The 24343-nt window shown below is 35.5% G+C and overlaps 1 protein-coding gene and 1 long non-coding RNA gene across 5 annotated transcripts; one reads left to right on the top strand and one right to left on the bottom strand.

The window, feature by feature from the left end:
- Positions 1 to 1588: 1588 nt before the first annotated feature.
- On the bottom strand, positions 1589 to 11263 carry LOC137931286 (bile salt-activated lipase-like). The gene is made up of 3 exons (XM_068774722.1): positions 11004 to 11263; positions 2969 to 4239; positions 1589 to 1778 (listed from the first exon to the last, which is right to left on the bottom strand). The coding sequence occupies exons 1-3, from the start codon at positions 11178 to 11180 to the stop codon at positions 1604 to 1606; spliced, it is 1623 nt and encodes a 540-aa protein (XP_068630823.1). The 5' UTR covers positions 11181 to 11263; the 3' UTR covers positions 1589 to 1603.
- LOC137931287 (uncharacterized) lies at positions 10898 to 23928 on the top strand. Of its 4 annotated transcripts, XR_011108952.1 has the most exons (6): positions 10898 to 11151; positions 21078 to 21434; positions 21575 to 21766; positions 22315 to 22431; positions 22540 to 22782; positions 22887 to 23928. It is a non-coding gene; the product is annotated as an uncharacterized lncRNA (long non-coding RNA). The 4 variants fall into 4 exon arrangements; XR_011108951.1 differs by lacking the exon at positions 10898 to 11151 and having other exon boundaries at positions 21036 to 21434; XR_011108950.1 differs by lacking the exons at positions 10898 to 11151; positions 21078 to 21434 and having other exon boundaries at positions 21456 to 21766.
- Positions 23929 to 24343: the final 415 nt, after the last annotated feature.

Below are 24343 nucleotides of genomic sequence, written 5' to 3'. Positions count from 1 at the left end.
AAACTAATTGAATTAGTTAGTTATTGATTCATTTGTTCTTTTTTATATATAGAACCATATGTTAGGCATATCACTCGTGTAACCTATGGCTATGGAAACGAAAGGTTCTCTCGTAGAGTAAGATCACGGAAAGTCGGATGTCGGAAGTCTAGATACGGGCAGCACAGACCAGGTTATTGTGGCGACATTTTTACAAGATCTTGCAGTTGGGATACATCGGCAAAAAAGAAGAAAAAAGAACTATTTATAGGCCAATATTAGAGGTTTATCTGCCAAATCAAAAGAGCAGAGATTCCTAAAATGGTCTATATCGACCCCTAGGGGTCTATGACAACCTGCAAGAGGTCTACGTCAGCGAAAAAAAATTGGGGGTCCATGAAACGAAAATGGGGGTCCACGATAGTTGATCTCAACACATACACTACTAACGATAGTACCTATTTACTTTCATCATACTATCTTATAATATCAAAACATTTAATGTTACGTATATTTTACATAACAGATACAAAATTTTATTTTGAGTAGTTTTAATTTAAATTCAATTAATAAATGTATAAATTAACATGGGGTTTTTACGTTTAGTTTTTAACACTAAACTTCACTACAGTTAGAAATTTACAGGAAATCAATATCAGGTAAGTAGGGGGTCTACCCGACACGGAAAAACATAGCAAGGGGTCTACGACACAAAAAAGTTTGAAGAACTCTGGCCCAGATCGTGTTTCTCAACGTGTGGCCCACGCCTCACAAACAAGCAATTTGATTGTTAAGATGCAATTCGAAAATAAATATATATTACATAGGGGGGCGTAAGAATTTAAAAAAGGCTATTAGTTCGCAAGGTGTTACAGTTGAGGAGAAAAAGCAGAAAGAAACTCCACAACAAAACATATTTAAATAAAGTTTAAAACAGATTTATACATATACAATTTAGTAGATATAGCCTAAATGAAATCAAAATAATCAAGCGACATCATTGCCAACGATTCTTGTTAAATATTATTTTATTGAATGATAAACATTATCCTTCAATTTACTTTTAGTTCGCGTTTTAAATTTTGTAAGTGGTGTTAGTTTTTATTTTATTAAACTAAAAACCTTACCTTACGAGGACGAGTAATACCTTTAGTAATACAGGCGAAGACTAAGAAGAACAAGGAGACGGGAAATATATCATTACTGTTAAACCATTGCTTCTTTAATTTACTTCGCAAACATAAGAATAAATTACAGAGGAGAAATGGACTTCAAAATCACTTATATACACAAACACCTACAAATATACACGCGGGCAGTATACCGTTAGGAAGAACTAAGGAACAAAAGTTTTTCTTACCTTACTTGCCTTTTTTATTAAAAAAAAATCGTGCGTATGTTTATTACTGGCCATTTTTTTAATTCGATAAATAGTTATTATTATAAATAGTTTAGTAACTACAAGAGCGCTGTACAGAGGTGGTTCATTAGTACTTTTGTTCGTGCCCTTTCTGTATGTATCTAGTGCAATAAATATATATATAATTATGTTAAATGTATAAATATTACAATAAATATTTGGAAAGTAAATAAAATAAACAAATACGTGTTACTTTAAAATATTTTAATACAGTTTAAAATTACGATATTTGTCGTAAATGTATTTCCATAAACTATAGGCCTCTGGTTCTGGCAGCGGTCCCATTCTTAGTTTCTCATTTATGTACAGGAAATTCTTTTGATTCTTTCTACTTGGAATCCATTGAAATTTCGAATCCTTGGACTTCGGTGTGGGATCACTGAAAAGAAATATATTTTTTAGTGACGCACTGAATGTATTTTATACGTCTCAATTTGGAAAAAGCGAGATGTGACTTCTTCATTGAATGCTTTTATGGATTGTCGGGTTCATCCTCTTTTAGATAGAGAAGCAGAATATGGTGGTCGATACTAACATATAGTGAGATTTTTATATATAGACCAATAGTTCATCTTTTGTTTTTTGGGACTAGAAATTTGATTTCTAAGTTTTTCTTCTTTCGTCAATTACAATATTTCGCATCCTTTCCTCTTCCTTCTTTCACAATTTCTTTCATTTTTATTGCTTTTATTTACACACCCTCTATGCATTGCCTTTCATCCTTCGCCACATTTTTTTACAACATCTCATGCTTATTTTAATTTTATTTTATAATATTCATTTGATTTTACTTTAAAAGCATTTATTAACAATTCTAATTTTTAAATGTTTACTTTCTATATCACAGTTATTTTGATATACCTGTTTATTTCTTAGCCCGACTTTAATTTTTATTAATTTTTTATTATCTCGCTTATAATTATTTTTGCATATTGCATGAAAGTTTTGGCGATAGCTTTCATCCCTTATCGAGGAGACAACACTGCCACTGTCCGTTTTGACTCCCATTTCTAATTCCAGCCGTGCAAATCAAGTTCAGAGAGGCTTTCTTCTTTTCTCTTTTGAAAAGCATTGTCTTTCTCGTACCCCTCCTTACCCGAAATCAAATTTTAATTAATCTTAATCTTAATCGAATTTTAAAAAATCAAACCACAGTCTTTAAATAATATGGAATTAAATATTTTACCGACAGTAAATTAAAACATAAACTACGACAAATTAGTGATAAGCCTGATTGCCCTATTCTGCGACACTGGCTGCGTGTTCATGTTCACGTAGCCGGCACGAGTACGGGCAAATATTTAAATTAATTAATTGATTATATTTTATTTTTTTTATTTTATTGTAAAACCAATATGGACAACGTCCGAAATAAATGATTTATATATATATAAAAGGCAACATAGTGAAGGTAGCAGGAAGTCGCTGAACGCAGGTCGGCTAACGTGGTGATCATTAGGTGTGCTGTGATCATGGCCTATGTCTTTTAGCGGGCGTTCATCGCCTGAAAAGAAGAAGTACAAATTAAATCGTATGCACAAAAAATAGTACCATAGAAAATAAATTTACCCATATTTAGCAAAATTAGTCCACAGTGTCGTTATAGTGTCGATAAAGTTCGCATCTCGTTGATTAATTCTAAAAGGTTGTAACATTGCGTTAAATAAATAGAATAATTCGTCCCCATGACTTGCTCCTTTCTCTTTAGCGAATTTACTGATTTTCTTAAGAAAATTTCTACCTCCTTCATATTCAAAATAATAATTATAAATCCTTGCATCAGTTTTTTCTGTCATTATTTCAGATTCTAATATTGGTGGTATTTTGAAATACAAATGTCCGTATACTTCTGATAGATTTAACAATTTATTTGGACTTATTTTTTCATTGTCGAAATAAAACTTTTTAAATTTTAAATTTTCCATTTCAGCTATTTCTTCTGATTCAAATTGCAGATCCGACGCGAAGAGATACCGCTCGTTGATACCTTCTATCCACTCATCTGTATCCTGGTTCGCTATGAAATATCCTTCATTGCTATTCGTACCGTAAATTAGAGGTATGCTTTTATTTTTTTTATTTAGCATATTGTAAGGTAGGTCGTTAATAACTGATTCTTCACCAGGTATTGATTTCTCAATACAAGGTAAGTATAATAGTGGTGTATCAAGGTATTTTGTAATCGGTTTCTCTACTTTTGCACCAACTAATTCTTTATATGAAACTTGTGAAAATATCTCATGTAGCTTAGAAGGATCCTCAGTATCATAACCCAAAGATTTTGCCAGAAGACTGGCTACTTGAAGTGGATTTCGATTTAAAGCCCACATAGCTATTGATGATCCACTTTGCATTATTGCTCTGTTGATTAATCCATCAACACTGTTAGTGGCTAATAACAAAGATACAGACGCAGCACCAGCGCTTTCTCCAAATAGAGTTACATTATCTGGATCACCACCGAATGCTGCAATGTTCTTTTTGACCCATCTTAAAGCGGCTATTTGATCTTTCAATCCAGCATTACCGGGAACATCTTTTGTTCGTAAGCAAAGAAAACCTAGAACTCCTACTCTATAGTTAAATGTGACTAAAATAACGTCTTTCTTGACTAAGAAATCGGGACCGAAGAATAGTTTTCCACCGCCTCCGAACAGAAATGCACCTCCATGAATGTAAACCATGACAGGCAATGGTTTTCTTCGTACTGCAGGAACGTATACATTTACTTTTAAACAATCCTCGGAGCCAATGACATTGATTAGTAAAACTTGTGGACAGAAATGTATCTCGTCAACCGCTTTGTACACACCGCTCCATGACGGCGGTGGGCCTGGTGCCTGAAAAGAAATGAAGTATTATTTTTAAGCAAAATTAAATAAATAGATGAATATGGGGTAAATATTGCATTGCTGTTTTTATTCCTTTAAAACATTTTTTTGTACGATCACTAGTTTTAGATTTAATAGTTATTATAGTTTATTAGTCTTAACAGTTTTTAAAATTGTATAATATAATTAGAGAAATGAGTTTTCGATAAATATCTAAAATTGACCTCTGTCTGTCTACTTGTCTTCGTTGTTCATACAATACAATTATTTTAAAAAGTCACTGATATTGAATTTGTGTGATTTGTTTGATCTAATTCATCTGAGAGCTCAAATGTATTTTCAGGTGTAACATTTAATAAAAAATGTTTAATTAAAGTATTCCATTGCCAATTAATTCTGTAATTCTTTATCGCTTTCACAAAAGCTTTCTTATAAATTACTTATGATCTATTATTCTTTTTATTAACATTCTTAACATCCTTAACACCAATTTGAATGTTAAGTTAAAAATAGTTTTGCCTTATCAGGTTTTCAGTACCATTTAGTCCAAGATTTATTTAATGAATTTTAATTAATTTATTTTGCTTATAATCTAAATAACAAATTACTTCCTGAAACATTAAGTGTGTTTTTCGTGAATATCCCGAAATATTATTAATTGCACTACTTTAGGAGCAGTGGTTGTGGACTAAGACTTGCGATCATAAGTCATGGGTTCGATTCCTGGGATACATCTTATATAGTTCAGATTTTGTGCAATAATTATTTATTATTACTATTGCTAACAAATAAGTTTCAAGAGGAAGGGCAGCAACCTTGTCTATGCACTATAATTCCACACTGGGACAACCTGAATGCCAAGAGTGGCGATTATATCTCCCCCATAGATATGAAAGTATATACCATATTCGCCGTCTAAAGATTATAATAAAACTTTACTGTATTGTTTAAAATCCAAAATAATATACATTTAGCTGCTAGGTGACCTATGTAGTGTCGAAAAATTTTCTGCTGTATTTATGTCTGTACACATAAATATATGTTAATTGTTTTGGATCTATATCGTTGATAACGATACGAATTATGTTTTTTAATTCCTTAGCAATCGTGTCAGTGGGCTTGGTATAGACTATTTTTGTAATGCCCTATGACGACTTTCAGCTGCAAAGTAGGTATAATGTGCAATTAATGCTTGGTGACAGAAATCATATGTTCTTATCTAGATAGATAGTAAGAGAGATATGATTTACTTTGGTAACCTATATCACTATACCTCTTGCAAATATATTCATACGGATTTTTTTAACTTCCTTATATATTATTACTGCAAGTAACTTCAAATTTCATATTAATATTTTGAATTTTTACACTCTTATTGAGAGATTGCGAGTAAGAGAGGCGATGTATGAAAGGTAACAAGGGATGGAAGAGAATAAAAAAGACGACCTAGAAATGAATGAAAGATCTTTACAAGGATAAAAGAAGAGTGCTGAAATAACAAAAAAATTATGAAAATTCTATATTAAATTATTTCCCCGGTTAAGCATTGCTGGAGAGCACAAGAGGTCTGCAAAAAGGGCGTCATATAAGAAAACAGTTCAAATTTGAAGGTAAGTTTTTCAATACTAAAATTTGGCCGAAAGGTTTATGTGAAAAACATACAAAATTTTATGTTATGTTCAATTATTATTGCAAAAGTAATGCTTCTATTTTAGATTTAGTCATGGCAACATTATTTTTAACTGTTTTTTAGAATTATTAATCCGGCAACTACACTTCTTCACTTATCATTATGCCTATGAAAAAAAAGTGCTGTAATTCTATGTATATTTAAACAATAAACCGCAATTTGATACTTTATACATGATTGTTTTACATAACAAGCGTTGTGACACAAAATTGGTTGAGATTGTATTACTTTTATATCTTACTGATTTTTGACCCTCAATGTATCCAGTATTAATGTAACTAAATGACGTAATCTTTAAAACTGAACCTCCTTTTAATTTTATGCAACCATATAATAGAGTTTTGGAACACCTACAGAAGAAGCAAAAGACCAAAACGTTCCTCAATTTCTGCAGAAATTAATAAAAGATGTTATAAATAGGAATAAGTAAAACACTGTAAGAATTAAATGTAATAAGGAACAAACTAGATGTAAATAATATTAATGTGATGATAAAATAAAAGAACTGTGATGCATAAATGTAAGAGAAAAATTAAAATAACAATTCTGTTATATTGCATATTGTAAATAGAACGAACTGCAGTAATTGAGGATGGATGAAAGGTAATTACAGTGGAAAAGAAAAATAAATCCAATCGTGGAATGAAGGAGTAGCAAGATAGATATTGTGTGGAATGAAAGAAGAGAATGGAAACAAAAAATAAGGAAAGTGAAAAAATTATTAATAAATTATGATTCATGTCCTCAACCAGTGAGAGATGGAAGGAGAGCTCCCCAATAGCGGGGGCCATAAAAAAATAGAGTTTAATAATACAAATCTAGATTCAATAGAAGATAAATTTCTAATGGAATATAAAAATTAATATCAGCAAGTTTCAATTTATTAGCAACGTTTAAGCCAGCAATATTTATATACTGTTGAGGTAACTGTGAAGTTATATTTTCAATTACAATTTTTTTTAAATATTAGCTAGGTACACTTTTCATTCAAAAAAGCTATACAGGGTGGTTATAAGAAAAAATTTAAAAGGTGAATGTATAACTTTATCATCAGCAAAAAGTCTGAAATCTAATTTACGCAATCATCCTGTGTAAATCGATCGCTCTAATGCTATTGGAATGCGCCAAACCAATAACTTCTGGCATTAAAAATCTACAGGAATAAATAGTAAACAATATTTACTTTAAATATTTAGTAATATGAATTTTGAAAATGCTTTTTCTTATTTCGTTATCGTTGCGTTATTTCTCAAACCACTGACATATAAACAGACGTATAGGATGTACCATAAATTAATGTAAGGTAAATGAGCTATAAATTCACGCATTTAAAACTTTTATACTAATTCTCAATCTACCTGTATAAAATGATCGCTCAGTTGCTATTGAAATGCAATAGCCTTATAACGTCTGTCATTAAAAATCTGCTATTCAATTAAAATATCTATTAATAATATCAGAAAGGAACTGGAAACACTTCAACTTGATGCAGAGACAACCCAGGATAGAGTGGCCTGGCGCAACTTGATAAGGAGACCAGACCCCAAATAAAGGGAAAAGGGAAGAAAGAAGAAGATTAGAAATCTGCAGGGACAAACCGAAATTTGTGAACATTTTTTATAACTATATTATCAATAAGTAATTTATTATAAATTTAGAGAAAATAAGCTAAACATTCAATTATAAACTTTTTACACCTGTATTCATTCATCCCGTATAAAACAAAATTTGAATACAAATATGCTTTTGAAAATAGATTTAATAAAATAATAACATAGATTATTCACCTTATCTCTTTTAAAACTCATATCATAAAGATATAATGATAGTATATATTTAAAAAGACCAAAGTCCAAAGTGCGTCTTATCTAAATTTAAAATCTAACGTGAACTGTATTCTTTTATGTTACACGATTTTTAACTCCTTATAACAATAAAATTCAAAATTACTTTTACAAACAAATTTTATTTAATAATTTTAGAGTATTCATTTGTTTAAATATTTCACTGGAATGTTTTTTCGTATGTTTGTGTTAACGTAGTAAATATGTCTTGACTTTTAAAATAAAAAAAAAGTATTTAAAAAAAATCGCTTATGGATTATTTACCTAAGGGCTACAAGCTGGTTAGGCGTTAGGCGACTCTTTTTTATCGCAGTGAAATCATCAGAAAAATATCTACCGTCCAGAAGTGAATTCCAAACGTCGACACACTTTAAGCGAAAACAGAACAGACAGAATAGTCTAGTTAAAAGGAAACGTACTACGAGTAACGTCTAAAGTTTTTGTAATTGCAATAATTGAAGTCACACTTTAAGTGAAGAATGAACATGCGACACACTTCTCTTTATAGGTGAAATCCGTACACGGTTGAAATTTATAATATAAATAATAATTTATAGTGCGAACAGCCAAGGAGTGGAATATCCTACATGCGTCATTATTTCTAGAGGTTAATACCTTAGCAGTCTACAAGACAAGAGAGAAAGGATTGCTTATGGGAAAGCATGTACCATCGAAGGTTAAATCATCGCTTAAGACCAGGCGAGACAGAGGTCAAACCCTTCGCCAATAAAAAGAAAAAAATACATCGGGTGACTTTGTATACACCTCATTTATTGCACTACTTCAACTGGTCAATTCCCTGTGCCATATAAAATAAATAAAATATGAGTCTTTCTAAATCCATTCAAAGGGAACTCAGAGTAAATGTTCAGACCAAGCGTTACGCTTCTAGTCGCACCGCGTACGAAAAATTGTAGTCGAAAAAAAAAGTTATGCGATTTTAAAAGACGTGCAAAAATGTTAACGTTACGAATTTTTTTTTTTATTATCATATATCAATTGTCTAGTGATATACGCATCAGTGCTCTTGTTTTAAATTTACATTCAATATTTCCGATTTTTTGCTCATGTTTTGTATGTTACAGTTTTTAAGTACGAGTAGAATAAAACTCTATCATAACGACGCTCTAACAATGTTTATAAGATTACGTTTTTCGCGACTACTTCCTCATCCCTTCTCCATTATGCCATCATTAGGTTGTGCGCCAGTATCTGTGCGGCGGTTGTCGTATTCACATCGATGAACCTTGCGATCGCATCTTGAGTCTCGTCCGTGTAATACACGCACGTGTGTGACGTTATATCGCTACCGCCGCATGATGGGCACTGTTATACAGCCCGTGTGAGTCTGTTGTTCAACAGACATGAAAAACTATTAAAATCATTATTTAGTCTTATATTGGAAAATAAAAAAGCTCTGATGCCCTCGAATCCGGGCAGTTTTTTTTTTGTCTTTTTGACTGGTTTACTATTTTTCTTTCATTCTTCATGTTTTCTTTCATTCATTTACCTCTCATCTTATTATTCCCGCAGGTATAAATAGCCAAATAATTTTGACAATATAATTGTTCTATAATAGCGTTCAGTATTAGGGTCAAGCGGCTTATATCACAAACAAACCCGTGTTACATTTCAATTAGGAAAGCGAACTTCTCTACTTATAAGGTTATTTACTCCTAAATATTTATCCTATCGGCTAAACCATAACGGTAATCTTTAACGTCTTTTGACAACACCACGTTTTATAAGCTTCAATTGTTTTGTAGTCCGCTAAGCGAATTTACCATGGTATAGACCGGTAAGACTCAAACTATTTGATGGCATATGTATTGTATATTTTATACCCGCAAGATTTATATTGCATCATAAGAAGTAAGATATATGTAATATAGAATTTTACTTAATGTTAACCCATGTGCGCATATATATATATATATATATATATATATATATATATATATATATATATAAGTGTGTGTGTATGTGTGTACTTTTTTAAATTTACATTCCTTTATTCTTTTATACCTTCGTCACAATTTCACTATAATTCAATTTCTTATTATTTACTTGACATAGTTGTAAAACTACGGTATCTATACTATTTCCTCTGTTATGTTTTATTAAGTACATGTTCAAATGTTTCCGTAAATATTAATAACTCCATACTAAAAGACGTCACTGTCATATCGTCGAGTTTTTTACATTGTTTTAAAAATTATTATAGCTATATAAGCTTTTATAGTATAAATCTTATGAAATAACATAGCTATTATATTTAACAGACAAATAGAAGAAATTCAATAACAACAGTTGAACGAAATACCTAAGAATTAATATGTTCGACAACTTTTTGTCAGCATTTTGTGAATGACTCAATGATTTATTTATTGCTTAGTCACGTCTATTAACCGCATTGATTTTTTTTGTTACCACTGAGATACGACTGCCCAAATTAATTCTTTTAGCGGAAGAACAAGCTGTTGTGTACCCACAGGAACCGGTTCAATGTGGCGTATACCCTAAAAGAGGTTTACGAGGGCATATGAGATGTTGCACTCCCTGTGCAAGCGTCCTTACTGTAGGGAGAATATCCCGAAACAGAGAAACACTCTGTACCTAACTCACACTCAAGCCGATAAACAAGTTTACTAGCCAAGCCCATAAGATACCGATGGAGGTTTAGACGCTCACCATCCACGACACTTAGCTAAAGAGCGAGTCGAATAACAGACACTTAAGGCTGTATGATAGTGTCCATCATGTGAATACGGCAACCATCACACAGATACTGACGCACAACCTGCGGATGCCAATATGGAGTAGGGATGAGGAAGTTGTCGCACGGAACGTAATCTTAAAAACTAGACATTGTTAGACCGTCATTAAAAATAAATAACGAGACTTAGTAAACACTGTAATATATAAAAACGTGAGCAAAACTAACAAATTAGAGATATTATAAGTAAATGTAAAAACAAAGGCACGGACGCTAATGTCTGTGGAACATATCATCATTATACTAAAACAAAAGTCACCACTATTATAAGATTTTATTTATTATTAATTTCTTTGTCTTTGTCACTTAAAAACTGGGGTATTAAACACTTAATAATTTCTTAAATTAATAAAACAATTTAGGTGTTTTTTACAGTGTGCTTGATACAGGAAAACTCGTCGAAGCGACCATTCTAGTGCCTTTTAGGAAGCACTCAATCGAGAGACAAGTTAAAAAAATATACCTTAAACCTCGTGTTACTGTTCGTAGTGGCGTACGGGATGCCGATGTATTCAAAAAACGATCCATCTGCGCTCGTTTTACCGCTCAAAATCCCTTGCGCGATTGTTACTTCGGGTGCCGGTTGGTCGACCAAGTTCGCAGCGAACAAGGTAAATAATGATAGATATTTATACTTCATGTCACGTTTTTTTGTCACATCACTGTATGTTCTTTAATAATACAATGATAGTACTAAGCTAGTGTTAACGCGTGTGCTACGAACGAAATATGATTTTATACTGATACGGCTTCAATTATATCATTCGTTTGACATGATCGGTACAAAATACGTCACAAACTGGTAAGTAAAAATTTGTTAGATTCGCAGGCGCAGGATATGTTGTTATAACAGCTAATTTACGATCAGAAATCTGATAAAATATAGAATTAAATATGTTCTAAAATATAAAAGAAAGATATACTACTAAAAATCAAGTAATGACGGAAATAAATAATGAAAGAATCTAGTCTTAAGTTACGCAGTTACTAATTGATTATTAATAATGTTTTAATTAATGAAAACAAAATAAAAACGTGCTAATCAATGTAACGGCTAAAACTAACGAACATGGGGAATTGCGATCAAATGGTGGGATATATAAATATATTTATACGTACATATAAATGTGTGTGTGTATATGTATATATGTACACATTTTTTAATTAATACTATGTAGTGTGGGATTCTCCCTAGGGTCGGTAGATCTTGAAGGTAACAAAAACACGAAGCCCGAAGTAGAAGTGTGTATATTCATTCCATTGTCTCTGAAGATGTAAATGCTGTTAGCCCTAAGGCTTTAACAGCTTCATCGGTACTGAGTTCACGGAACGGAAGGGTCCGTGTACTAGATGTGTATATTCATTGTCTATTTTCTCATGTGAAGTTTTTGTTGTTTGCGGCTTTTACAGCTTCATCGGAAACGAGTTCACGGAACGGAGAGGTCCGTGAACTATATAAAATAACAGGATTCTAGTGTCCGAACCCGTATCAGTACTCGGCGGAGAGACGAGGAAGTCACAAAGGTAGTGGCCGCGAGATAGTAGCGGGGCTCACCCAGCCAGCCCTCGAGGACACAAACCCAGCGCGACCCAGTCGGCCGGCAGAACGCGCGACTTTGCACGATGTATATAAATAATAAAATTTCTGTGGGATTCCCCTTTTCAGCGATGACGTAATATATCTCCTACACTATAGACATCACATAACATATATGTAAATATACTGATACCATAAGAACAAATAAGACATGTTTTAATTATATAATAATTAAATAATTAAAACATCGTTAAGCTAAGTTATTGTTAAGTAAATTAACTTAATTAAGAAATAGCATCAATAACAAGCAATATGGAAACCAAAAGACTGCGCCGTGATAGTGTCATTTGAAACTTATAATAAGCTAGTTCATCTTCGTCCTGTACCCCAAGAAAAGTACGAGAGTTTTAACAAATTTTGTATGTGATATTAGCTTTAGAAATAACCTGTGCCTAATGTCTTAATAGATCACGGTGACTTTTTACGTCTCCTATTACACAGGACAGGGATATGTGTAGTTTACAGTGTTCTTTTTGTCATTAGATTTTTAATTTTGACCCTCACTCTCTCATGTTTCATAATTTTTCTTTCTTCCCTCTTTCATCCTTCAAATTTCCATTTGTTTTTCTTAAATTTTTCTACTTTATGTTATTTCATATAGTACTATTATAACTTTCTCATTATCTGTATATATATATATATATATATATATATATATATATATATATATATTTATAAATATATGTGCGTGTGTGTGTACGTATGTGTGTGTGCGTGTGCGTATGTGCGTGTGTGTGCATGTGCATGTGTGTGTGTGTGTGTGTGTGCTTTTGTGCGCGTGTTTTTTTTTTTTTTTTTTTTATAGAGGTTTAAAAATACCTTTACGTATCATAGGGCCTGATGTTGGTGCCCCGTATGTCGGACTCGATCTAGATCAATACCGACTAAAAACAATCCTCTCTCTTCGGTATCCCTGGTCCCCACGGCATGGCCGTTAGGCATTACTTCGCGGGGGGGATTTAGCCGCAGCTTTCTCTGATAGAGTGGCTGTTCAGGCCAACTTCCTCCGCTCTTGCTCTATTTTACGCAACTCCTTTAGCACCGTCGTACAGTACGCGCTCGTAAGTTCCCAGGCCGAAGGCGAGGATAGCATTGTAGCTATCAGAGTTTCAGGATAGATTTTGCATCCTACACCTTCTTCCCAAGACCTCCTGGCTTCGTTAAATCGGGGGCAGACGAAAAAGACATGCTCTGCATCTTCAATCATTCCGACACAATTAGGACAGTCAGGGGAATCTTCGTATTTGAACCTATGGAGATACGCTCGGTAACAGCCGTGGCCGGATATCATCTGAGTCAGGTAGTAGTTCAACTCTCCATGATCTCGGTTCACCCATGACTCTAGGTTTGGTATAAGCTTACGCGTCCATTTTCCTTTCGTCGACTTATCCCAGGACGATTGCCACTGTTGCAAGCTTTTCAGTCTTCCCCGAATTCTAAGTTCAGCTGAAGTTGGGTCTGATTTGCTTTTTTTTGCTACGGTACAGATCAGTTCTTTCGTCTGCAAGAAGCGCAACAGGAACCATACCTGCTATCACGCATGCTGCATCCTCCGATACTGTACGAAAGGCGCTAGCTACCCGTAGAGTGCTGACTCTATAAACAGAGGCGATTTTCCGTCGGGACTCCTGTTTGCTCAGTGCGTCGGACCATATGGGTACTCCGTACATAAGCACTGACGTAGTCACCGACGCTAATAACTTCCTTCTGTTTTGCTTGGGACCTCCGACATTAGGCATGAGTCGGCAGAGTTTAGCTGTCACCAGAGACGCTTTCGCTGCTGCTCTCTCAGCCTGATCTTTAAAGTTTAGCCTATGGTCGATCATTACTCCTAGGTACCGTATAGCTGGTTGAGTTGCGATTTCACAGCTGCCGACATTGAGTGTGATGGTCTCCGCAACTCTCCTGCCAGTAATGAGCACTGCTTCCGTCTTCTGCTCAGCCAGTTCTAGTCCGACTGACCTCATCCACAGGGTGATTACTTGGAAGGATCTTTCAAATGCCCACTTCACTTCCTCCACGTGTTTCGCTACTATAACGACTGCTAGATCATCAGCGAATGCGACGAGTTTAGTTTCGCTGGGTAGATGTTTCTTTAGGAGTCCATCGTACATAGCGTTCCACAAAAGTGGCCCTAGTACTGACCCCTGTGGGACGCCTCCGGTGACTTTGTACTCCTCCGTCCCGATTTCCGTAGTGTATATGAGGACCCTATCAGAGAAGTAACTAGCGACTATTTTACGTAGGTATAGAGGTACATTCAGTGAGCTAAGTGCCCCCATGATGACCTCCCATTTTGCTGAGTTAAAGGCGTTTTTAATGTCCAAGGTGGCAACCAGGCAGTATTTTATCGAGCCTCTCTTCCATCTTTTCCCAGACACTGCTAGTTTTGCTATATTGACTACTTGCTCTATAGCGTCTAGCGTAGACCGGCCTTTTCTGAACCCATACTGTGAGTTAGCTAGGTGGGGTTCAACTGCTGCTTCGATCCTGCTGTGGATAATACGTTCTAGTATTTTCCCCGCAGTATCCAGCATACAGAGGGGCCGGTATGACGATGGCTCGTCTGGTGGCTTCTTACCTTTAGGGAGAAGTACCAGTCTCTGTCGTTTCCACGCGGTAGGAAAGGTGCCTTCCAGTAAGCAGCTATTGTAGGCCTCCAAGAAGACTCCTGGTGTTGCTACAATAGCTTGCTTAAGAGCTACGTTGGGGATCCCATCCGGTCCCGGAGCTTTGTTGTTTCCAACCCTACCGCATGCTACCATTAGCTCCTTCTCGGTAATAGGGGGGATTTCATTCGGATCCACAATCCCTAGTTGAAAGGAGGATTTTGGTTGCGTGGGGAACAGAGCTCTGACAATTCTTCCCAGTAGAATAGGACAAGTGGGCGTTGTATTCTCATGTCTCAGTTGTTTAACTACAACCTGGTACGGCTTGCCCCATGGATTCTTTTCAACCTCTTCCAACAATATTTTCCACGCGTTTCTCTTGCTCTCTTTAATGGATTTATTTAATTTTAATCGCGCTTCCTTATATTTGTCGTAGAGCTGCTCGAATTGTGGTGTTTTCCGAGCCCGTTGGGAGGTTCTACGCGCCTTAACACATATTTTCCTAAGCTCAGCAATGTTATCATTCCACCAGTACACCGGTGGGGTTCGGTTGTTGTTGCGTCGCCTTGGCATTGTTGCATCGCAGGCCTCGGTCAGCCTCCTTATGATTTCAGCCGCCTTTTCACTGGCACTTTTGGAAAGCAGTGGTCGATCCTCAAGTGCTATCTTGAACAGGCCGGGATCATACATGCTAGTCCTCCAACCCACTGAGCCAGTTCTTGTGTGTAGTACTCTATTTGTATTTGGCTTACATGATACCTCCCAGTATATGGCACAGTGGTCGCTAGCGGTGTAAGTATCCGAGATCTCCCAACTGTTATTTCCTCTTGCCAGTGTACTGCTGACGAAAGTGAGATCCACAATTGAGCTCGCCTCGCCTCTTGTGAACGTGGGTTTATCGCCTGTATTAAGTAAGGCGACGTCCAACAGTGACATCGCTTCCAGAAGCTGGCAACCTCTAGTGTTAGTAGCTTTACTACCCCAGTCCACTGCCCAAGCGTTAAAATCTCCAGCTATAGCTACCGGGGAGTACATTCGGGCATCCTCCACTAATTTGGCCAGGAACCGGACGAACTCATCGTGTGTTAGGCTAGGTGGTGCATAGCAACTGTAGAAATGTACTCCATTAAATTTGGCTCTTACAAATCCAGAACAATTATTTTGATTACCCTGGAGAGGTTTAGTGCCACATGCCCAGATGACAGCTTTTCCTTCCTTATCGGTGATCCAGTTTAGGCCACTGATGTGCTTATAGGGTTCCGAAATTAGTACTATGTCTAATTTTAGCTCTCGTACAGTCTGCATGAGTAGGTCTTGGGCAACCTCACAATGATTAAGATTAATTTGTAGTACCTTGATCATTTTTGAGGCTGTCTTAACATCTGAAGTGCTTTTTTAAATACAGGGCAATGACCACATCCTGCAATGTGAGCACAGTCTTCGGAATTCCCAATGTCAACACAGAGGACACATCGGGCTTCCTTACCGCACTCTTTGGCTTTGTGGCCTATTTCCCCACATTTGATGCAGCTCTTCGATCTGTCATGTTTGTTGCTGCATTTGTTTGCAACGTGACCATAGTGCCAGCACCTGAAGCATTTTATAGGCCTTTGAGTAGCTCTTATTCTACAATTGACCCAACCTATCTTGATGTTTTGCCGCTCTGTTAAGGTTCTGGCCAATTCTGCTGCTACTCTAATAGAAGCCGTAAGTGTTCCTCCGTATGCTTTGCGAAGGGACTTGACGCAGTGTTCAGAAATATGGCTTCCTCCGCCAGTTATTTTCTGTAGGGCTTCTACGATTTCAGGCACCGTCGTGGTTTCGTCTAGGTCCTTAATCTCTAATTCCTGTTCAGGTACTTTGCATACTACCGTAGCATCTTTTCCAAGAACTGTGGAAATGGTGTTTCTTATCTCCTGCGTTTTATCTTTTTGATTTTTCGCTAGGATAAGAAGCATATCGCCCGTAGCCGTCCTTCTAATTTTATCAACACATTTGCCTATATGATCCGCGGAAGCATCTTTTTTGACCCGCTTAAGGATCTCGGCGTACTGATCCTTCTGGCTTGGGCGAATGATAAGAGCACTCGGACGCGTTGCTACTTTTTTCTTGGGTTGCTTTTTCTTTTTTACCTCTTTCCACTCCGAGTGATCGTGTGGCAGTGGCGGCTTTGGCTTCAGCTCTGGCCTTACCGTAACTGCTAAGTCCGTTGTATTAGCTTTTCGCAGTTTCGGAGCCTGGCTGATCTCCAAGGGTGAAGAGCGTTCCGTCCTTTTGACTTTTCGCGCTTTTCGGCTCTTCGGTGTTGCCGATTTGCTTTCTTCTTCGGTTTCTTTTACAGTCGTGTCCGAATACAATCTGTATAGAGACGGTGACGTTTGCACTTCTCCTACGGATGTGGTGGCGTTTGATTTTCCGACGCTTCCAATTTCCCTGGTGATCTTTGCAAACGATGTACCTAGCGCGGCCACATGTTTGCGGATCTCTCCATGAACGTTTAATTTGCCCTTTATGTACTCCGCCAGGGCAGTGATTGTATTTTCGTGGAGCTGTAATGCCTTCTTCAGCTCCATATTACTTTCATTTTCGTTTGTTTTTTTTATTAATTTATCCATGCTGTTCCCACGAGAACCTAGGGAAATATACAGTCCGCTTCGGCAGAGCCCCGGTTACCGAAGTAAGGCCACTTAAGTACGCCTGAGGTGGGACCTGGTACCCTCAGGGGAGCGCTTGCGACGACCATTCCCTGTCGCCTTCCAGTCCTGGGCACGCTAGACCACTGACATCGGGTTGTGTTTTGTCCGCGAGGGCTATTTTATTTCACCCCTACCCTGTTTCGCAAATTGCGACTCTCGGGCTTTCCCCTATCCGCAACCTTGGGGACGCGCCACGTAGCAGTACACCTCAGCCCGTGGGTTTTTGTGCGCGTGTGTGCGCGTGTGTGTGCGTGTGTGTGAGTGTGTGTGTGTGTAATAATTTCTTAACAACATTATAAATAACTCTATATATAACAATGTATTCACTTTACTCGTTTTTGTTACGCTTTATTACGTCACTACTTTGATTATGGTGACTTGCAATATATTCTCCGCATCGACCAGTCAATTGCCGTGATCACGTTTGAAAGGATTGACCTTCTGAATGACTCTTCCTTTTACCATTGAGTACTTCTGGTTTTAGCGCCCCATTAACGTCTCCACTCCCTTGGAGCTAAATGCTTCTCAGCACTCAGCCTCACTCAAAATTTTAAATATTTTGATCATGGTATGCCAGTAAAAGAACACGCAAAACTTGACCAGGGTCATATCAAGTGATCATCTATATATGCGGAATGCGTTTGAGATTGAGATTTATCCTTTTTAACCATTGATATATATATCTAGCTCATGCATTTCATTCACAGGGTATATGCGACGTAACGAAGTAATTATTTTAATATCAAAAGCGCCTTGTCGAGCCGCGATCTCGTTTTGTGGGCGGCCTTAATTTGTTTGAATAAATTACGCAAAAGACTGTAACTGTTAAATTCCAACCCCATCCCGCACGTGACCGGCCCGGAGGTGGACATCCGTTGAATATTAATTTTTTTTTCTTTATATCCCATTGTACCATAATTAGTGTAATTTTTAAATTGTCGGTAATGTTTTAAAGATTTCTTTTATTATTCCATACTAATACTGTTTTAATTTAGTGACAGCATTGACTTATAGAAATACAATACTACAATATTACTCTGCATGATATAGGCCAATCTCAAAGATCGACAAGATATCCTGCAATCTTGGCTATGACGTCCACCTAACTTGATGTCTTCCCACGCCACGTCTACAGACTTGAATTCACGAAAAGAACCATTCAGTCCCAACAAGCTTCTATTTTACAAGCGATGTATACCGTACAGTACTACCTTTTAATGTACTTTTAATGCTTTCTCGTATCGAAACTTAATGAACATATAATTAACTTTGTAATTAAAGTATAGATTAAGATAGCAGTGGTAGAGGATTGAGAGTTGACTAGATATTTCATTTCCTGGGATACAATCTTATATAGTTCACACTTTGTGAATTATTTATATAGGATTGCCACTGCTTTCCATAAGTGTCCAGACTATGGGCAGCAGCGACCTATACGTACCATAATACCACACTGTGATCGCACCAAAGCATACCGATTATGGTATATTGCCCCATAGATATATCTGTAAGAGTTTACTTTGCAACAGGGATCGGCGATTGATGGAATTTTGAAAGCGTTATAAAGACAAATACTCGTTCAAAATAAACCCAGCGGTTTGGCTCGATAGCTTTGTTTTTCTAACTCAAATACAACGAATGCGCTGTTGTGTTGGCAGCGGTCAGTTATTCAGTTGTAATTTAGATAGCTTCAACGACAAAATTGAATCTTCACTGTTGCTATTGTGACAGAATACTAGAAATTTGTCTAAGTGTGTGTGTGTGTGTTTTTCTCAAGTTTTTTTTAGGATAGATTTGTGGTACATATGACATTCTTCTTTTTAAAATAGTTTAATTTATATACAGATATTGTTCATTAAAAAGATAGGGTAATTAGCACTTAAATAAATATACGATGTTTATTATTACGTTGTAAGTAACAACTTGCATTAAAAACACTGTAATATTTTTCATTATTATTACTTTATTGCACCATAGCTTACCCAAACACCGGTTGAAAGCGCCCCCCATCAAGCCTCATCCAAAGTTAACAAGATCGCCTGTCCATATGGGCGGAAAATACGGTTCACTTTCCACTTTAGAACCTGAAGATTCAAGTGGCAATCTATTCTGCGCGCTGGGGCCTGGTCACTGCCACTTAGTTACTTTCGTTTCTCTACGGATCTCACGCCTATAACATAAATATAACCTTTGTCTGTGTTTTTATTGTATTCATAATCTTATCTTAGAATTCTTCCATTAAGTGTCAATTGAAGAAGAACCATTATGAAATTAAAGGGAAAAAATTAAAATCCGACTTAAGGATATTGTAAATATAGTTAATTAATAATTTGTGTAAGGCCCGAGTTATTTACAAAGGTCCCTTCTGTCCATTTTACAAAGAGAATCTACAACCATTGCGCTTCGCCCGAACATATTAAAATATATAATGCTACAAAGGAAAATGGCCAAGGGCATACTCCTAATACAGAATAAAGAATCCATTAGTCGTATTACTCAATAGATTTATTAGATAAATAAATAAACCAACAAATCTATTTACGTGTTTCATACAATATTATTTTATTTGAGAAAACGTCACAGACTTATTTCGGAGTCTGATCTTTAACTTTGTGGAGATTATCAATATGTTTTATTCGATATTTATTACTAATCTTTATAAATAAATATATTTTATTCAAACCCTCGTATATTTTTATAATTAAATGATCAAAATATACATGTTTATGTGTATTTTCTTATAATTATTACTTAGATATATTCAAGCCTCCAAATTACAAGCATGCAGGTTATACAGGGTGTTTGATTGTAGATATAAAAGATTTAATTTGGCGAATGTATAGATAACTGATAGACAATTAATACATATATAACTAAAAGGTACACCCTATCCAAAAATCAATTGTATCTGTGATAATAAATGGCATTATTATAATTGAAAACAAAATAAGTATACTTTCAAATTTGGAATCTGTCGTTTTTAAATAATAGCCCATCGTGTTTTCTTATTTTAGCGCCAATTTATTGTAATTTTTTTAAATATACTTTTTTGTAGACAAGAGAAAATATATACAAATTTTCATAATAAAAAAGTACAATGGGCGGTCTTATCACACGAAGCAATCTCTAACAGATAACCATAGTTTGGAAACAGTAGAAGTATAAATAACGGGTGGTTGACGTATGCAAATCATATTTATAAGTAAGAAAACGACCAATATTTAGCCACTTCCTCACATGCAGTGTATGCGCATTTATTAGCGGGCTGGCGGGCGGTGCACTTTGTTGCATGACTACCACTGCATGTGCGGAAGTGGCTAAATATTGGACCTTTTCTTACTTAAGATGGACTTCCGAAAAATAACGCCTGATTCCATAAATATTTAAAACTTAATATATGTACATACATATATATGTATATATATATAAATATATATATAAATATATATATATATATATATATATTTATATATATATATATATATATATATATATTTATATATATATATATATATATATATATAAATTGACAGAAAATACATTTCTTTCGCTTGTTAAAAGCTTTGATACGTATAACTAAAAGTTTGTACGTAAATTATAATTCAGTCATAACTCTCCTTCTTCTTGTTTTTCAGCCAATGGACGCCCACTGCAAGGCATAAGCCACGATGACCGGTCCTGCGCTGCTCGCATCCAGCGACTTTCCACGACCCTAACTATGACGTCAGTCTACCTAGTGAGGGGCTTACCCACGCCGCGTCTACTTGACATTTCAGACGAGCAATCCTTCGAGCTACGTCGGCGATCTTGATTCTTCTGCGGATATCCTCATTTCTTATTCGAAATCGCAGGAAAACTCTGAGCATAGCCTTTCCTTCCACCTTCTTACGGGGCCCGTCGCTAGTGACCATGTCCCAGGTCTATATGTCATCACCAGCAACACACACTTGTCAAGGATATTCATCTTCAAACATTGCGGTTTTTAAAAAAAAGTAAATTAAATAATGTATATTTTTAACCTAATAATATAGGTTTAGTTTAAATATGGAACCGCTTGCCTTTGCATGCTTAAGGACGAGCGGGTTACGTCTTATAATATTCTTAAAGTTACTTTTCCATTTTCTCTTTGCAGTCACTTATGAATGCAAAAGTGGTGAATTTCGCTGAGAGAGATCGGGCGGCCCTTGAATTGATTTGCCGTCGAGTCATTTGCATCGCAGACGTGGGAGCGAAGTCAGCTATTACCGACGACTCAAAAACTAATCCCCAAAGCGCTAAGAACAGAGTGGGCCTTGGTCATTAGAACAGGGCCATCTGTGGAGAGGTCTTATCATTACATCTTTTATTTATTTAATATTCCTTGTTCTTCATATAGCATATTCTGTTTAAGTTACTGTTCATAGCTCTGTTCATTCCCGTGAAATTTAAATTATAACAATTCTTTCAAAAATCACTACATTTTCAGTGTTCTCCAAAATGCGACAAAACAATTGCCTTCTAGCTCTTCGAACTGCCTTTCTAAAAGTGTTGACTTATATTTTCACTTATTGCTTTCAAATACATTATACTACATAATCATAAATATAAACATAAAATTGAATTGAATAAATTCGCACTTGAATAAACAAGAATAAAAAAAACGGAAAGAAATAATTAATAAATGGGTAAATAAATATATTTATATTGTTCCCAAAAAGAATAACTGAACAGACCAATTTAATATTAACTAGTATCAGATTGAACTTCACTACAATGGTATCCTTTATCTTTGTGATACGTGGTTTCCAAAACCTCCTCACAAATATGAAAAGAGTCATAACAAAATCGGACTTTTTGGTTTTTGTATTCTCTTTTATAATACTCTTTATACAGTATCAAGGCGATTCATAATACAAGACCAATGTGTGCTACCGGTGATGATATATGGATCCGAGATGTGATCATTTACAACGGACCTCAAAAGAAAGCTCCGGGTCAATTAAAAATCATGTAAGAGGACACTGTGATATATTTTAAGAATAATTTGTACAAAATAACACAAAATGGAAACGACGTTTTTAAAAGGATGTCACTATATGTAAGCTCTATTCTTTTCAGCAGATGGACGCCCACTGTAAGGCATAGGCCTCAAGGATTGCGCTACCTGCTTCCAGCTATTTCCCGCGACTTTATGTCACCGGTCTACCTAGTGGTGGGGTATATCCACGCCGCGTCTACCGGCTGATGGTGATCATTCGAGAACCTTTCCGCTCCAATGACCAGCGGTTGCACGACCACCCCGCCCACTGCTACTTCAGATGAGCAATTCTTAAAGCTACGTCAGTGATCTTGGTGCTGCAGGTGACTTAATAAAAAAATAAATATATGTCATAATTTTTTTTGAACAGGCTTGTACCATTTACTTAAAGTCAACACATTACATAAACTACTAAACCTTTTTTCAGTATTGTTTTTAAGCAAACATTCATCCTCTGTCTCACCTGATGTTAAGCAATAACTAGGTCTACGATAGCATATACTTACTTAGAAGATAACCTGTTCACTCTTGTATTGAAGAATTCTAAGTTATAGTTGACTGAACTACAAGGATAGTAGATTGTTCCAATCCCTGGCTGTTCGCACTAGAAAAGTATTAGCGAAATACTTGTTTCGAATGGAAAGGATTTATTTATGCAATCTTCAATCAAATGATCACTCTGAAATATGTTACATTAATTATTTTTCTTTAAGAATGCGATAGGTCACTAAATGACCTACATGATTTTAAAAGGGCACTTTTAAAATTTTATTTTTGCAATCAATCTGTATATCGTATAACTCTATTTATGTGGATGTTATCTGAAGAAACTGGACAAGATCTAAGATGGTACGTGCCTAGAAGATACCTATTCATTCCTTACTCGACGACTCCTATGGAAACAACATATTTGGAAGATCTCTGTCTATCTGGGAGACAGAGCTAGGGAAGTGTATGGATATGCATAACATCGTCTCCTAGGCGACGACGGGAGTCGCCCCACATTCTTAGTAGGTACTACAGGAAAATTATTCTAAATACTAGCAATAGAAAAGGAACTTAAGTTTAAAAGATCGGGTAAAACAAGAAAGTTTATAAAAATATAATAATATGTAAAGAGTCATTGTAAAATTATAAGAGAAATAAATTAAACTAAAAAATAAGTCCAGTGATGTTTTACTGTCATAATAGAAAAAAATATGAAAACCTGTGATAACTTGGGAATGGAGACGATGAAAAGCGATGTTTGGAAGAAATGTTAAGAATGAAAAGACAGAATAATAAGAGCTTAGGAAGTATAAAAGAAAAAAATAGAATGTAATGTAAACATTATTTAAGGTAACAACGTCCCTATTCCACATGAAGAAAACGAGAAGTGTTTTAAAACGGAGGCCATTCAACGAAAATATAACTCTTTATTTACAGACATACATGATTCAGAAAAATAAAATTAAAAAAGGAAAACAATAATGCAGCGTTCATATGAACTTTCTTTATTAAATTAAAACTATAATCAACTATACATTGTTTTACATGGTATCCCCCATATTTATGCGAGATTCATTCTGGTTTTGCTTTATTAAGAGTTAAAGGATTAAATTTTATTACTAATTATCGAATATAGAAGCATTTTGAATTCTATATTCTAAATTATGTCTAATAGAAAGAGACTAGAAAATTCTAAAATACGGTTTAATTGTTGAAAGACTAAAGTATTTTTTTATCTAGTATTCCCTCGCGATATTATCTTTTCAGCTTTTACTCGTTTCGGCTAATCCAAGGATTATTACAGGATTATACGTATAACAATGTTTATTTCAATTCGTAAATCTTTTTAACCTGGATGTGCAAATAAACGTGAATTAATTGTTTTAAATATTTAAT

This window comes from Battus philenor, unplaced genomic scaffold (assembly GCF_028537555.1).
Source record: "Battus philenor isolate CCGP_79_NKW_IND1 unplaced genomic scaffold, ilBatPhil1.0.hap1 SCAF_7, whole genome shotgun sequence".
NCBI lineage: Eukaryota > Metazoa > Arthropoda > Insecta > Lepidoptera > Papilionidae > Battus > Battus philenor.
This window is presented reverse-complemented; position numbering and strand designations above follow the sequence as displayed.